The sequence below is a fragment of the Sciurus vulgaris genome, assembly GCF_902686455.1.
Source record: "Sciurus vulgaris genome assembly, chromosome: 7".
In the NCBI taxonomy this organism is placed as follows: Eukaryota; Metazoa; Chordata; class Mammalia; order Rodentia; family Sciuridae; genus Sciurus; species Sciurus vulgaris.
In genome coordinates this window covers 134178729-134195056 of record NC_136467.1, presented here as the reverse complement: position 1 = coordinate 134195056, position 16328 = coordinate 134178729, and the positions used below count along the sequence as shown (strand labels likewise).

The following is a 16328-nucleotide window of genomic DNA, read 5'->3' as shown; positions in this document are numbered from 1 at the left end:
GCAATTCCAATTGAAATCCCAATGACGTACCTTACAGAAATAGAGCAAGCATTTTATGCATTTTTTTAATGTGGTGCTGAGGATGAAACCCAGTGCCTCACACGTGCTAGGCAGGTACTTTACACTGAGCCACAACCCCAGCTTTATTAAAATATTTTTTATTAACTAAGTCTTCTTGCCTCTGAAAAATACAGCTTTTTTTGGTAACTAGAAACATATTCCTTAATTATCCTGTAGCACAGATGGTCCCCACTTTAGAATTTTTCAATTTTTCAGTGGTGCAAAAGCAATATATATTGAGTAGAAATGATACTTTGAATTTTGAATTTGAGTCTCTTCTCTGGCTAGTTATGTGTGGTCCTATTCTCTCTCCAGGCTGGGCAGTGGCAGTAGCTGCAGCTCTCAGTCAGCCCGACATGGTCACCAGGGGAAACAACCAACACTCTACAATGTGCTGTGTTGCTCAGCCAGAGTGTACAGTGTATTAAATATGGTTTTGGCTTAAGATGGTGTATTGGGATGTAATCCCATCATAAGTCCAGGAGCATCTGCATTGAGAGGACATAGAAACTAATGGTAAAACTTTTAAATAATTCATTTGACTCTCAGATATAACTGGTTTAATTTTGGAATCAAAGAGCACTTTATGTTAAGTACTAGATAAAAAATATTTTCAGCTTTGTGAGAAATACAAATTCTAGGTAGCAGGTATTCAACCCTGTGCTTATAGCATGAAAATAACCATGGAAAATGTATAAAGGACTGACTGTGGCTGTATCCCCAATAGGCAGCTGGGCTATAGCTCTATAAACCCTCAATGTTTTAAGAGTTCATACTTATAACCTTTAGGAGTTGATCAAGCTATAAAGTAGTGTTTTGACTTTTTTAAAAGGGAAATGAATTCATTACTTTATATTAAGAAAAACACTTTGTATACTATTAATCAGTCTTATCCTCCAAAATTTTGGTTATGTGATGTATGCTTTATTCTTTTTATTTATTTATTTATTTATTTATTTTTTATTGTAAACAAATGGGATACATGTTGTTTCTCTGTTTGTACATGGCGTAGAGGCATTCCATTTGTGTAATCATAAATTTACATAGAGTAATGTTGTTTGATTCATTCTGTTATTTTTTTCCCTTCCCCCACCCCTCCCACCCCTCTTTACCCTCTGTACAGTAGTTCCTTCCTCCATACTTGCCCCCCTCCCTAACCCTAACTCTAACCCTAACACTAACCCTTCCCTCCCCCCCAAAAAGCCAAAGTATGCTTTATTCTTAACGTAATTAGTAAAAATATGTAGATAGGCTGCTACCCGCACTGTACACCTTCTGCCTCATCTGCTAGCTTCAGCTTAACTGCTGTAACTTCTTATCCATGAGTATGTCTTTTGAATAATGATTTTCTTAAGTTCCAACGATTGAGGGGACATTTTTTACCATGAATATAGCATGCAAATATATAATATGTGCAAATATATCATATTCACCATGAGTAAAACATGCCACTCTACCACTTACTGTAACTTCTTTGTCCTACTTTAAGTGCCTACTATTCTTAGGATTAAATAATCTATTCACACAAACTTCTGTGAATGAAGTCTGGCCCATATGGAGGGCCTAAGTAAAACTGGCTATTTTTTCATGTAGCTGTTATATCCCCAATCTTCAGGTCTTCTCAGTGCTCACTCAATATAGGGCCATTACTTTTCCTGAGAATAAAACAGCCCAGCATCTAGACCGATCAGTCATTGAATAATAATAGCCTTTCCAACAAGTGGTGCTGGGACAACTGGATATCTGTCTAGAAACAGTGAAGTTGTACCCCAAACCATACCCAAAAATGTACTCAAATGGAGCATAGAAATAAATATGAGAGACAGAAGTATAAAATGCTTAGAATAAATTACAGAAGTAAATCTTAATGATGTCAAACTGTAAATATGACACCAAATATATAATTGTTGAAATACAAAGTAGATTTTTTTTTTGCTTCACAGCCGCCATTAAGAAAATGAATAGACGACATTCACAGGAGGAGGAAAAGATTGCAAGTTGTATATCTGATAAGGGTCCTGTATCCAAAATACATGAAGACCTTTTTCCACTCAATAATGAAAAGGCAATTTAAAAATGGACAAAGGATTCAAATACACATTTTTGTAAAGAACATATAGGGATGACCAATAAACATATTAAAAGATGCTCAGTATCATTAGGAAAATGCAGATTAAAACCACAGTGAGATACCACTTTAAACCACTAGCATGACTATAATCAAAAATACAAACCACAAGAAGTGTTGGTTAGGATGTGGAAAAATTAGAACTCTTAGTAACTGCTGGTGAGAATGTGAAAATGGTGTAGGCACTTTGGAAAACAACCTGGCAGTTCCTCAAAATGTTAAACAGTATAAATGTATGGCCCAGCAACTCCATTCATATGTATACATTTATATATGAATATCCAAAAGAAATGAAAGCATTAAGTTAAAGAAGCCAATCCAAAAAACCCATGTATTGTATTATTCTATTTTTAGAAATGCCCACAGAAGGTAGAGATATTTTGTAGAGAGAGAAAATTACTGGCTGCCTGGGTTGGAGTGGGAATTAGGGGCTGGTTAGTGATTGCTATTGGGCACAGAGTTTCTTTTTTGGTGTGATGAAAATGTTCTGGAATTAGATGGTAATGATGATTGCATAATGTTGTGATTATACTAAAACCACTGAATCAAAAGCTTTAAAATGGTGAATTTTATGGTATGTAAATTGTATCTCAGTAAACTATTATTTTAAAAGAATAAAATGGCCCTGGATTTGCCTTTGTGGCTTTGAAAGATTGTGGGTGAAACATTTTTTCTTTCTTGGCTCCCACCTGAGCTTTGTTCACAGGCCCAGTTGACATGAGTTTAGTAGACTGGGTTCAGTCCCTGATGAGCAATTTCCCAATTGCCCAAGTAATGCTGTTCAGGCCACAGCTTCTGCTCAGGGGACACTAGAACCAAGAAACAATGAGTGCTGCTGACCTCAGTGGGAGGTTTTTCCATGTGAAAACTGAGATCATTCACAAGGCAGTGTGAACAGTGACAAAGACTTTCAATCTTGTTATTTTAGAGGATTTAATATTAGGTTGATTTGTTTACTGTGTATAGAGATGATTCAAGAAAAAAGTGTATCAGTCACATCTATTTAAAAAAAGCTAAAGAATTGGAGCACATTGAATTATTTTTCAAGACCCTCTAAGAAGTTAGTTCATATGTATATTAGCATATTGCTGTATGCACTGTGCCTTATAATAAAAAAAATTACATATGCTTACAATATACTACAAAGTCATTCTTTCTTCTTAGTTTAAAAATACAAAGCAAAACAGTCCATTTAAAAATCAACTGTATTCTAAAGCACATGTTCTCAGTCTTCTCTGTGCACAATAATCAATTGGGACTCATTAAAAATGTGAAAAATGTGAGCCACACTCAAGAGATTGACCCAAACTGAATTTTTAAGGAACATCTTCTAGAGCTTTGCCCTATGATAAGTAGTGTCCCAGGGCTTCAGCCTAGAATGGGAAGTTAATATAAAGGTGGTTAAACTGTTCTTCACATTACCATAGGTAATGAGTGGGTATTAAAAGATTTTCTAGCCATTTGATATTAGAAGTAGGTGACATCCACACTCTTATTCTGCTGTTAGAAAACAATGGTATTTCCACACCCACATGATACCTCACAGTGTGTGAAGCTGTAGTCTTCTTCACCTCATGAATACGACCCCATCTCTGCTCTCTATTTCCAGATTTCCTTTGACCTAGCCGAGTATACTGCGGATGTTGACGGGATTGGCACTTTGAGGCTTCTGGATGCAGTTAAGACCTGTGGCCTTATCAACTCAGTGAAGTTCTACCAGGCCTCAACAAGTGAGCTTTATGGGAAAGTGCAAGAAATACCCCAGAAGGAAACCACCCCTTTCTATCCTCGGTCGCCCTATGGTGAGAACCCGAATGCACCACTGTCTGCCTACATGGTGTGCTCTATGGGTGTGGGGGGCGTGTTTTTGCTTTGCTTTCATTCTGTTCATGTCTCATGGCTGAAGTCATTTGGGTGTGAGATTAACATTAAGATAAACTAAAGTGACTAGACTTGTTGAGAAGCATACCTTTATACATTGCTAACAACAAGTATTTGCTGCAATTGCCTCCAGGGTAAAATTACCACCTCACTTCACCAATCCATGTTCATTCAACCCTTCCACATAGATCACTTTAAAAGGAAAATTAGACCCAACATTATTCTTTTTCTAAACTCTCTGAGATTGTGCTAAAGTGATAAGGTTTTATGCTTTTTATGTCCCCCATGAAAGTTTTCTCCTGAACCCAAACTCTTAGGGAAAAAAATATTACTATTACATTTTGTATATTTGTAAAGAGACTATTAATGAAAGACTTTAGTGATAAAATTTCAAAGCATTTTGAATGTTAAGATCCCCAATTTTTTCCTTTCTAATTCTTTAAAACTAAAAACAAACAAAAACTACCTAGAAAAAACTTGATATATTGCAGTTGTACACAGTACGGTTGAAACAATTAGTTGGTGAGAGAACAAACTATGGCTATTACAAAAGTAGGAAATTATTAAATATTTCCGAGTGAACCTGATTAACTGCTATAGGAACCTTTTTGTCTTTTGGTTTTGGAGTCATATTTTTTGCTACTTTGAAACAAATTGTATTTTTTGTGATTATTGCTCTTTAAGACAAGTGAAAATCCTTATCTTTTATAATAAACTTTATTTGTCTTTAAAAAATTATTCCAACAGGGGCAGCAAAACTGTATGCTTATTGGATTGTGGTGAACTTCCGGGAGGCATATAATCTCTTTGCAGTGAATGGCATTCTCTTCAATCATGAGAGTCCCAGAAGAGGTTAGTAAATATATTAATTGAAAAGAGAATTTCAGACTTTAGCAGCAGTACATTTTCATATGTTCTGTACACTGTGAAAAAGTTTATACCTAACTATTAGAAATATCAGAAGTAGTAAATGAAGAAATATAAATCTGACCTTGTTTGCTTATCAGGTTTGAGTTTTCTTTTTTTAATTCAACATTAAAAACTGGGCAGTGTTCCAGTTTTACCATTTTCATTAATAGGTCTTTTCAAGCTTGTTTTCCAACTAAAATTTCCATGTGAATACAGAGGAAAAAGGAGTAAACTAATGATTCTTTCTAGAAGTTACTCCTGTTCACATAGATTCAACCAATTGGATATTCAGTGGGGTTTTTTGTTTTGTTTTTACATTACATTAATCAGACATCCAGAAATGGCTATGCTGTCAGAGTAGACTTTTAAAGAAATTTGAAATCAGTTCTTACAGTTAGAAGCATCAGTTTTTATTTTTTTTTCAGAAAACCTTATTTGTTTGCATCACTTACTGTCTTTTTTCATAGTTTTTATCAAGACTATTAGCTAAGCTCTCTGTTCCCAGAATCAAGTTTTAAATTTTAAAGTAAGAATGGAGGAAGGAAGGACTGTATAGAGGGAAAAGAGGGGTGGGAGGGGTGGGGGGGAAGGGAAAAAAAAATAACAGAATAAATCAAACATCATTACTTCTGATTTCGTGAAACATAAGAAATCTTAATTAAGCAAAACACTCTTTACAAAGGAAGAATTAAATTATCTAATTCCAAAAAGTTTTATTAAATTTCACTATCGTTTAGTCTTGTGGTCTGAGAATAAAAGAGAAACCCAGTGTTATGTGTTGTTTCATATCCAGCAACTAGTAATGCTTATAATTTTTTTAGTGAAACTTTATGGGATTGTATAATCATCTAATTAAACCACCAATTCAGAAAGAAAAATTAAAGTGACAGGTTTATAAAGGTATCTTTAGCATCAGTACACTTTTATTTTACAGTTCCTTAAGTTAAAAATCCCTAGGATGGACTGTTAAAGCATAAGATGCTAGCCTGTCATTTCTGTTGCCCAAGCAGCCAGAAGCATTTCTTTAATTAATTTGTAGTTCTGGATGTCACTAGTAAGGGGAAAAGGAAAAAGAAGATCTAGCTGTCCTTACCTGAAGCATCTGGTATGTGGAGTGCTCAAGGAATCTGTTTAGTGAATGGTAATCCCTGCCTCTTTTCTCACAAGCCTGTTTATGCACATTGTTTGGGTTTCTATATTCTCCTCCTTTTTAACTTTTCCTCCTGAGTGAGTAGGGGGACTAATTGTTGTGAATCAAGGTAGGGGAAGGGAAAGCATTCTTAGGTTTTAGAGTAAAAAGATAAATTTGAAGATGACCTCCTACCTTTATCCTTTGTTTCCGCCTCATAATGAAAGCCAATTTTAAAGTAAGAATGGAGGAAGGAAGGACTGTATAGAGGGAAAAGAGGGGTGGGAGGGGTGGGGGTGAAGGGAAAAAAAATAACAGAATGAATCAAACAACATTGTCCTATGTAAATTTATGATTACACTAATGGTATGCCTTGACTCCATGTACAAATAGAGAAACAACATGTATCCCATTTGTTTAAATTAAAAAAAAAAAAGTAATACTTGTAAATAAGGGCTGGGAGTATAACTCAATGGTAGAGTGCTGGCTTAGTATGTGTGAGGCTGGATTCAATTTCCAGCACCATCCCCTCCAAAAGAAAATTAAAAAGGGAGGGTGTAAGGAGAAAAGAAAAAGTTACTTCCCTCATATTAACCCTTACCTCTCCAATCCCCCGTGAGCATTCCTTCAGAAATGTTCCATGTGTCTTCAGTCTTTCCAAGAGTAGTTATCCTGTATGTATCGTTCTGTACCTTGGGCTTCTGTGAAATGTTTGTTAAAAATGTGACTTTGGGGGATTCAAGATGGTGGACTAGAGGGTGGCTGCGTTTCGTGTTGCTCCAGGACTCAGGTCTCAAGAAGAGGAGATATAGAGAGACTTGGGACCAACTCAAAGCAGCCGGGTGAGTGTCTCCCATTGGGGAGGGGCAGTAGTCCCGAAAGCAGGGAACTTTGTGAAGTAGAGCTGCCGGCGAGACGCCCCTCCCCCTGCTGGAGCAGCTGCGCCAGGGCTCCGGGCGGCTATCCGGAGGAGCAGCATGGACTCAGGACTCAAGAAGAGGAGATATTGAGAGACTTGGGACCAACTCAAAGCAGCCGGATGAGTGTCTCACATTGGGCAGGTGTCCCAGATGGGGCAGTAGTCCCCGAACGCAGGGAACTTTGTGAAGTAGAGCTGCCGGCGAGACGCCCCTCCCCCCGCTGGAGCAGTGAACGCAGACAACTAGGAGCATTGGAGAGGTGGCTGCCCACCACAGCGCTTGGACTCGGCGCAACCCACCTGGGCTCTGGGAGGCTGCCCAAAGGAGAGGGTGCTCGGTGAGCTGTTTGGACTGAAAGCGACCACCCCTGAACACAGGGGGCTGCCCAGAGGAGAAGGAGAAATACGGGCTCAGCACGTCGCTTGGACTTGGAGCAGCTGCGCCAGGGCTCTGGGCGGCTATCCGGTGGAGCAGCGTGGTGAGTGCTTTGGTCCCAGAGCATCCGCTCCTGAACACAGGGGGGTTGTCTGGAGAAGGAGGAGGAGCGGCGGGGTGCTTGGGCTCGAAGTGACTGCACCAGGGCTACGGGTGGCAGTCGGGACGAGAAGGTGCACAGTGAGTTCCTGGGACTCGTGACGAACGCACCAGATCTCTGGGTGACTGCTCGGTGGAGAAGGAGGTGCGTGGTGGGTCACTTGGACTTAGAGCGACCGCACGGAACACCAGGTGGCTGCCGAAGGAAAAGGCGTGTGGCGGGTCACTGGGACTCGGAGCGATCGTAAGGGGCTCCAGGTGACTGCTCAGAGGAGGGGCCGCATAGCCAGGCGAAAAGTGCAGAGCAGGGTCCCAGGGCCTAGGCGGCTTCTTGGTGGAAGAGCCCCACAGACAAACTGAGGGGCAGAGCGAAGGCTCCAGGACTGCAGGCAGCTTCTCTGAGGAGAGGCAGCCTAAGGAGATTCGTCTGCGAAGGGCGAGGCTTCCAGGCCCAGGAGGTAGGTCCGGGTCCCTGGGAACATTGCACAAGAAGGCTGCCCAGCCCAGGTGGTAGTTGTGAATTAAACGGAACCTCTGGGAAGGAAACCGACCAGCGAGACCTCCCCACCGGGTGAGTCCTCCCTGTCGGGTGAGGTTCTCCCAAAAGGACTGTAAAATCAGAGACACAGGCCCAAACTGGCCTTGCATCAGCCCACATCCTACTTCCCCTTTGGAGGACCATTCATCAGCAAGTGAAGGTACCTCTGCCCACTAGCAGGGAATATACCCCACCGGAAGGCCACCACCCCTAGGGAGTCAGCTCCCTTGTGGAGCACCGCATTATCAATTTCCTCCAAGACTTCAGGCTACTGAAGGCTAAGAGGGGATATACTAGAAATCTTCAGGGATATTATAAGACAATAGAGGAAATCTGCAATATCACAGCGGTCAACTGATACCTAAACAATATGAGAAAACAAGGAAAGAAAATGCTGCAAACAAATCTAGATGTTACATCAATGAAACCCAATGACAGCATGGCAGAAGAAATGACAGAAAGGGAGTTCAGAATGTACATAATTAAAATGATGAGGGAAGCAAATGACGAGATGCAAGAGCAAATGCAGGCACTGCATGATCGCACCAATCGACAGTTAAAAGAGCAAATACAGGAAGCAAAAGATCATTTCAATAAAGAGTTAGAGATATTGAAAATAAACCAAACACAAATCCTTGAAATGAAGGAAACAATAAACCAAATTAAGAACTCCATAGAAAGCATATCCAATAGGATAGAACACCTGGAAGACAGAACCTCAGACATTGAAGACAAAATATTTAACCTTGAAAACAAAGTTGAACAAACAGAGAAGATGGTAAGAAATCATGAACAGAATCTACAAGAACTATGGGATATCATGAAAAGGCCAAATTTAAGAATTATTGGGATTGAGGAAGGCTTAGAGAAACAGACCAAAGGAATGAACAATCTATTCAATGAAATACTATCAGAAAATTTCCCAAATCTGAAGAATGAAATGGAAGATCAAGTACAAGAGGCTTATAGGACTCCAAATACACAAAATTACAACAGACCCACACCAAGGCACATTATAATGAAAATACCTAATGTACAAAATAAAGACAGAATTTTAAAGGCCGCAAGAGAGAGGAATCAAATTACATTCAGGGGGAAACCAATATGGATATCAGCAGATTTTTCAATCCAGACCCTAAAAGCTCGAAGGGCCTGGAACAACATTTTTCAAGCCCCGAAAGTAAATGGATGCCAACCAAGAATCTTATACCCAGCAAAACTTACCTTCAAATTTGATGAGGAAATAAAATCCTTCCATGATAAACAAAAGCTAAAAGAATTTACAAAAAGAAAGCCAGCATTACAGAACATTCTCAGCAAAATATTCCACGAGGAAGAGATGAAAAATAAAGAAACAAATCAGCAATGGGAGGAACTATCCTAAAGGAACTGTCAAATAAAGGAAGAACCAAGTCGTCTCAAAATAAATAAATAAATAAATAAAATGAACCAAATGACCGGGAATACTAATCATATCTCAATAATAACCCTGAATATTAATGGCCTGAACTCATCAATCAAAAGACATAGACTGGCAGATTGGATCAAAAAGAAAGATCCAACAATATGTTGCCTCCAAGAGACTCACCTCGTAGAAAGAGATACCGATAGACTAAAGGTGAAAGGATGGGGAAAAACATACCATGCACATGGACTCAGCAAAAAAGCTGGGGTATCCATCCTCATTTCAGATAATGTGGACTTCAAGTCAAAACTAGTCAGAAGGGATAAAGAAGGACATTACATACTGCTTAAGGGAACCATAAATCAGCAAGACATAACAATCATAAACATCTATGCCCCAAACAGTGGCTCATCCATGTATGTCAAACAAATCCTTCTCAATTTCAGAAACCAAATAGACCATAACACAATAATACTAGGTGATTTTAACACGCCTCTCTCACCACTGGACAGATCTTCCAAACAAAAATTGAACAAAGAAACCATAGATCTCAATAACACAATCAATAATATAGACTTAATGGACATTTATAGAATATACCATCCAAACAAGAGCGAATACACTTTCTTCTCAGCAGCACATGGATCCTTCTCTAAAATAGACCATATATTATGCCACAAAGCTAATGTAAGCAAATACAAGAAGATAGAGACATTACCTTGTATTCTATCAGATCATAATGGATTGAAATTAGAAATAAATGAAAGAGTAAAAAACAGAAGCTACTCCAACACCTGGAGATTAAACAATATGCTATTACATGATGCACGGATAACAGAAGATATTAGGAAGGAAATTAAAAAATTCTTAGAGGTAAATGAGAACAAAGAAACATCATATCAAAATCTTTGGGACACTATGAAAGCAGTACTTAGAGGAAAATTTATTTCATGGAGCACATTCAATAAAAAAGTAAAAATCAACAAATAAACAACCTAACACTACAGCTCAAAGCCCTAGAAAAAGAAGAACAGACCAACACCAAAAGTAGTAGAAGACAGGAAATAGTTAAACTCAGAGCTGAAATCAACGAAACTGAAACAAAAGAAACAATACAAAAAAATTGACAAAATAAATAGTTGGTTCTTTGAAAAAATAAACAAAATTGATAAACCCTTAGCCACTCTAACAAAGAGAAGACGAGAGAAAACCCAAACCACTAAAATTCGGAATGAACAAGGAAATATCACAACAGACACGAGTGAAATACAAAACATAATTAGAAGCTATTTTGAAAATCTATATTCCAACAAAATAGAAAATTTCGAAGACATCAACAGGTGTCTAGAGACATATGAATTGCCTAAATTGAACGAGGAGGACATACACAATTTAAATAGAACAATTTCAAGTAATGAAGTAGAAGAGGTCATCAAAAGCCTACCGACAAAGAAAAGTCCAGGACCAGATGGGTCCTCAGCCGAGTTCTACAAAACCTTTAAAGAAGAGCTCATTCCAATACTTCTCAAAGTATTCCATGAAATAGAAGAGGAGGGTACCCTCCCAAACTCATTCTATGAAACCAATATTACCCTGATACCCAAGCCAGACAGAGACAAATCCAGGAAAGAAAATTTCAGACCAATATCATTAATGAACATTGACGCAAAAATTCTCAATAAAATTTTAGTAAATTGCATACAAAAATATATTAAAAAGATAGTGCACCATGATCAAGTGGGTTTTATCCCAGGGATGCAAAGTTGGTTCAACATCCGGAAATCAATAAATGTAATTCACCATATCAATAGACTTAAAGTCAAGAATCACATGATTATTTCAATAGATGCAGAAAAAGCATTTGATAAAGTACAACACCCCTTCATGCTCAAAACACTAGAAAAAATAGGGATAGTGGGAACATTCCTTAACATTGTAAAGGTCATCTATACTAAGCCCATGGCTAATATCATTCTAAATGGTGAAAAACTGAAAGCATTCCCCCTAAAAACTGGAACAAGACAGGGATGCCCTCTTTCACCACTCCTATTCAATATCGTTCTTGAGACTCTAGCCAGAGCAATTAGACAGACCAAGGAAATTAAAGGAATACGAATTGGAAAAGAAGAACTCAAACTATCCCTATTTGTGGATGATATGATTATATACTTAGAGGAACCAGGAAATTCCACCAGAAAACTTTTAGAACTCATAAGTGAATTTAGTAAAGTAGCAGGTTACAAGATCAATGCTCATAAATCCAATGCATTTTTATACATAAGTGATGAATCCTCAGAAAGAGAAATTATGAAAACTACCCCATTCACGATAGCATCGAAAAAAATAAAATACTTGGGAATCAATCTCACAAAAGAGGTGAAAGACCTTTACAATGAGAACTACAGATCACTAAAGAAAGATATTAAAGAAAACCTTAGAAGATGGAAAGATCTCCCATGTTCTTGGATAGGCCGAATTAATATTGTCAAAATGGCCATACTATCAAAAGTGCTATACAGATTCAATGCAATTCCAATTAAAATCCCAATGACGTACCTTACAGAAATAGAGCAAGCAATCATGAAATTCATCTGGAAGAATAAGAAACCCAGAATAGCTAAAGCAATCCTTCACAGGAAAAACGAAGCAGGGGGTATCGCAATACCGGAACTTCAACTTTATTACAAAGCAATAGTAACAAAGACGGCATGGTATTGGTACCAAAATAGAAAGGTAGATCAATGGTACAGAATAGAGGACACAGACACAAACCCAAATAAATACAACTTTCTAATACTAGACAAAGGCGCCAAAAATATGCAATGGAGAAAAGATAGCCTCTTCAACAAATGGTGCTGGGAGAATTGGGAATCCATATGCAACAGAATGAAACTAAACCCATATCTCTCACCCTGCACAAAACTCAACACAAAATGGATTAAGGACCTTGGAATCAGACCAGAGACCCTGCAGATTATAGAAGAAAAAGTAGGTCCCGATCTTCAACATGTTGGCCTAAGACCAGACTTCCTCAACAGGACTCCCATAGCACAAGAAATAAAAGCAAGAATCAATAACTGGGATAGATTCAAACTAAAAAGCTTTCTCTCAGCAAAGGAAACTATCAGTAATGTGAAGAAAGAGCCTACAGAGTGGGAGAATATCTTTGCCAATCATACTTCAGATAGAGCACTAATCTCCAGAGTCTATAAAGAACTCAAAAAACTCTACACCAACAATACAAATAATCCAATCGACAAATGGGCTAAGGAAATGAACAGACACTTCACAGAAGAAGATGTACAAGCAATCAACAAACATGAAAAAATGTTCAACATCTCTAGTAATAAGAGAAATGCAAATCAAAACCACCCTAAGATTCCATCTCACCCCAATTAGAATGGCGATTATCAAAAATACAAGCAACAGGTGTTGGCGAGGATGTGGGGAGAAAGGTACACTCATACATTGCTGGTGGGGCTGCAAATTAGTGCAGCCACTCTGGAAAGCAGTATGGAGATTCCTTAGAAAACTTGGAATGGAAACATCATTTGACCCAGCTATCCCACTCCTTGGCCTATACCCAAAGGACTTAAAATCAGCATACTACAGAGATACAGCCACATCAATGTTCATAGCTGCTCAATTCACAATAGCCAGACTGTGGAACCAATCTAGATGTCCTTCAGTTGATGAGTGGATAAAGAAACTGTGGTATATATATACAATGGAATATTACTCTGCCATAAAGAACGATAAAATTATGGCATTTACAGGCAAATGGATGAAATTGGAGACCATCATGCTAAGTGAGATAAGCCAATCTCAAAAAATTAAAGGACGAATGATCTCGCTGATAAGTGGATGATGACACATAAGGGGGGAGGGTGGGGGGAGTTAGTGTTAGGGTTAGGATTAGGGTTAGAGTTAGGGAGGGGGACAAGGATGGAGGAAGAAAGGACTGTTTAGAGGGAAAAGAAGGGTGGGAGGGGTGGGGGGAAGGGAAAAAATAATAGAATGAATCAAACAACATTATCATATGTAAATTTATGATTATACAAATGGTATGCCTTTAACCCACGTACATACAGACAAACAACATGTATCCCATTTGTTTACAATAAATAAAAAAAGAAAAAAAAATGTGACTTTGTAGCACACACTGTTTGTTTTATTACATATCTGGAAATCAGTGTGTTCCATGTTTTTACTCCATTTATATAATTAAATAATAAAGAAATATAGAGCTTTCTGTGAAAGCGATATTAATGCTTACTTTGATAAAATATCCAATGCCTAATACTTATAGCATTTCTCGAAGCTTAAAAATTAATTTTCATATTAAAAGTTAACCTGAAGCCAGGTGTAATGATACATGCCTATAATCCCCAGTGACTCTGGAGGTTAAGGCAAAGGGATTGCATATTCAAGGCCAGCTTCAGCAGCTTAGGGAGACCCTAAGCAACTTAGTAAAACCCTGACTCAAAATAGAAAATAAAAAGGGCTGGGGATGTGACTCAGTGGTTAAGCACTTCTAGAGTCAATCCCTGGTACCAAAAACAAAAACAACCACAACCAAAAGAAAAGTTAACCTGACAGCTGGTTCATGACTGTAGTCCCAGGAACTTGAGAGACTGAGGCAGGAGGAAGGCAAGTTCAAGGCCAGCCTCAGCAATTTAGGGAGACCCTCAACAACTTGGTAAGACTCTGTCTGAAAATTTTAAAAAAGAGAAGCAGGGCTGAGAGTGAAGTTCGGTGGTACAGCACTCCTGAATTCAATCCCCAGTACCGCAAAAATAAATAAATAAATAAATAAGTAAATAAAAATAAAAGTTAGCCTGACAGTAATTTTGTCTTAAAGATTAATTGTGATTTTCTGAGATGATTTCCTTGCCAGACTGAGAATCCCTTAGTGGCAGGACTGTGTTATATTCTTAAATCTCCAACTTCTAAAACAGCTGTCTGCTAAGAGTCATTCAGGGAAAGTTTTTAAATGAATGAGTATCTTATCCTTCATTAAAACTTCATTGACTTGAAAGCTAGGTGATTGGGATGAGAGAACAGTAGAAATTTATAGGATAGTATTGATTTGAGATATACAGTAATTAAAGCTAACAGTTTTGAAATAATAATTCAGTCTGAACACTTTATAAGCAGATAAAATTTGTTTTTAATCATCTTAGTTTGTATCCCTAAACTTGCTTTGAGAATTGTGAGTTTGTTTTCTTGAGCTTTTACACATGAGTCATCTCGGGCCCTGTTATCACAGAGAACAAGTACTGCTTTTTTAAGATGGAGTGCTGGTAAACCTCAGTCTGTTCAAAGTTACAATCATAAATGCCCAACTAGTAGAGCTCAAATCAATGTATTTTGGGGGGCATATATACATTTTTATCTAATGAAAAATAACTGACAAGGTCATTGAGATTCTCTGACTTTAAAAAGTATGGAAATAGTTTTTTTAATATAAAGATATTCTAGACTAGAGGCTAGCAAATTATGGCTTATGGGCCAAATGTAGTTACTTTTTTGTAAATAAAGTTTTATTGGAACATAGCCTGGCTCATTTGTTTACTTATCATCTATGCCTATAGTCTGCAAGACCTGAAATATTTACTGTCTGGGTGTTTAAGAAAACATTTGCTGGCCCCAGCCATAGACTAGAAACTTGCAGTTAAGTTTATTGTGGATTTCTCCCAATAAGAGAAGCAAGGTAGACTTTTAGGCAGCTTTCCAACAAATATTAAAGTCAAAGAGTTAATAAGGACAACCTTCAGCTGAATTCCAGAAGTATTTTGGTCAGTTGGTGTTCTGTTGTCCTTCAGTGCTGTACTTGAGTGGCCAAGTGTTCTAAAGCAAAGCTAATTGTCAGGGAGGTATGGAGTCAAAGGAGCTCGTAGCTGACCAGAGATCTGCAGTTTGACTCTTAATAGTAACCCCAGCTCCTGAGCTTTGACATTCTCTTCTTATGTTTTCACTGTCTTAGTCTTTTTGTCTAATCCAATCTTTTGGGGTTGTCTTTCTTATATCTGTAGATGGTTGAATCACCTATACTTGTGTAGAATGAGCAGTTGGAATCATTGATCTAAGTAACAAAGCCAGTGAACCAGTGAACTGAGCTCTGTATCCCTAAGTCAGCTGCCTAGTCGCTCTTTCAGAGAGCAACACCACTGGATGTCCTCATGCTTTAGGCTTGCTCTGCATAAGATGCAGACACATTAGTAATATATTCTACAGGCAACTGAATGATACTTAAAATTTTAGAACTGTATTCTATAAGGTTTGAAAATGTGTATGTTAGCATGCTTTGTAAATCAATATTACTATGTATTACATGCTAACCTTCATAGATACTAACATGGTGTTGTTATTCATAAGCATTCAGTTTTTTAAATAAAGAATATGCTATTCACTTATTAATTCAAAAGATTTTTCATGAAAAAAATTACACAAAACTGTGTCTATATATGAAATATATTTTCTCTCATACTGTTTCTCCAAACTTGGAATTCTTTATCCACCTGGCTGTAGAGCTACACACATCTGTCTCTTTACATTTATACAAACTAAGTGTTCTGTTGGCTACAGATGTGGATGTGCCATTCTGCTAGAAATACAGATTTATATACCCTCTGTTTAGGAAAAATAATCATGTTTCTTATTGAGAACTATTTAATTTCTGTAAGGAAATTGACATATACCAAAAATGTTTTGCCTTTGTGGTTAAATTTCTCTAAAATGCTCAATAGTTAATAAGGCTGTGATGTCATGTCAATTATGTAAGCTAAGCTGTGGGAAAAATATGATAAGATTTTTAATTACTG

General features: G+C 37.8%; 1 protein-coding gene across 1 annotated transcript in view; it reads left to right on the top strand.

Moving 5' to 3' along the window:
• GMDS (GDP-mannose 4,6-dehydratase) overlaps nt 1-16328 on the top strand; it is a 626998-nt gene that overhangs the window by 271806 nt on the left and 338864 nt on the right. Inside the window, 2 exon segments of the mRNA XM_079148803.1 lie at nt 3798-3990; nt 4817-4921. Of these exon segments, the coding sequence (XP_079004929.1) occupies nt 3798-3990; nt 4817-4921 (298 nt within the window).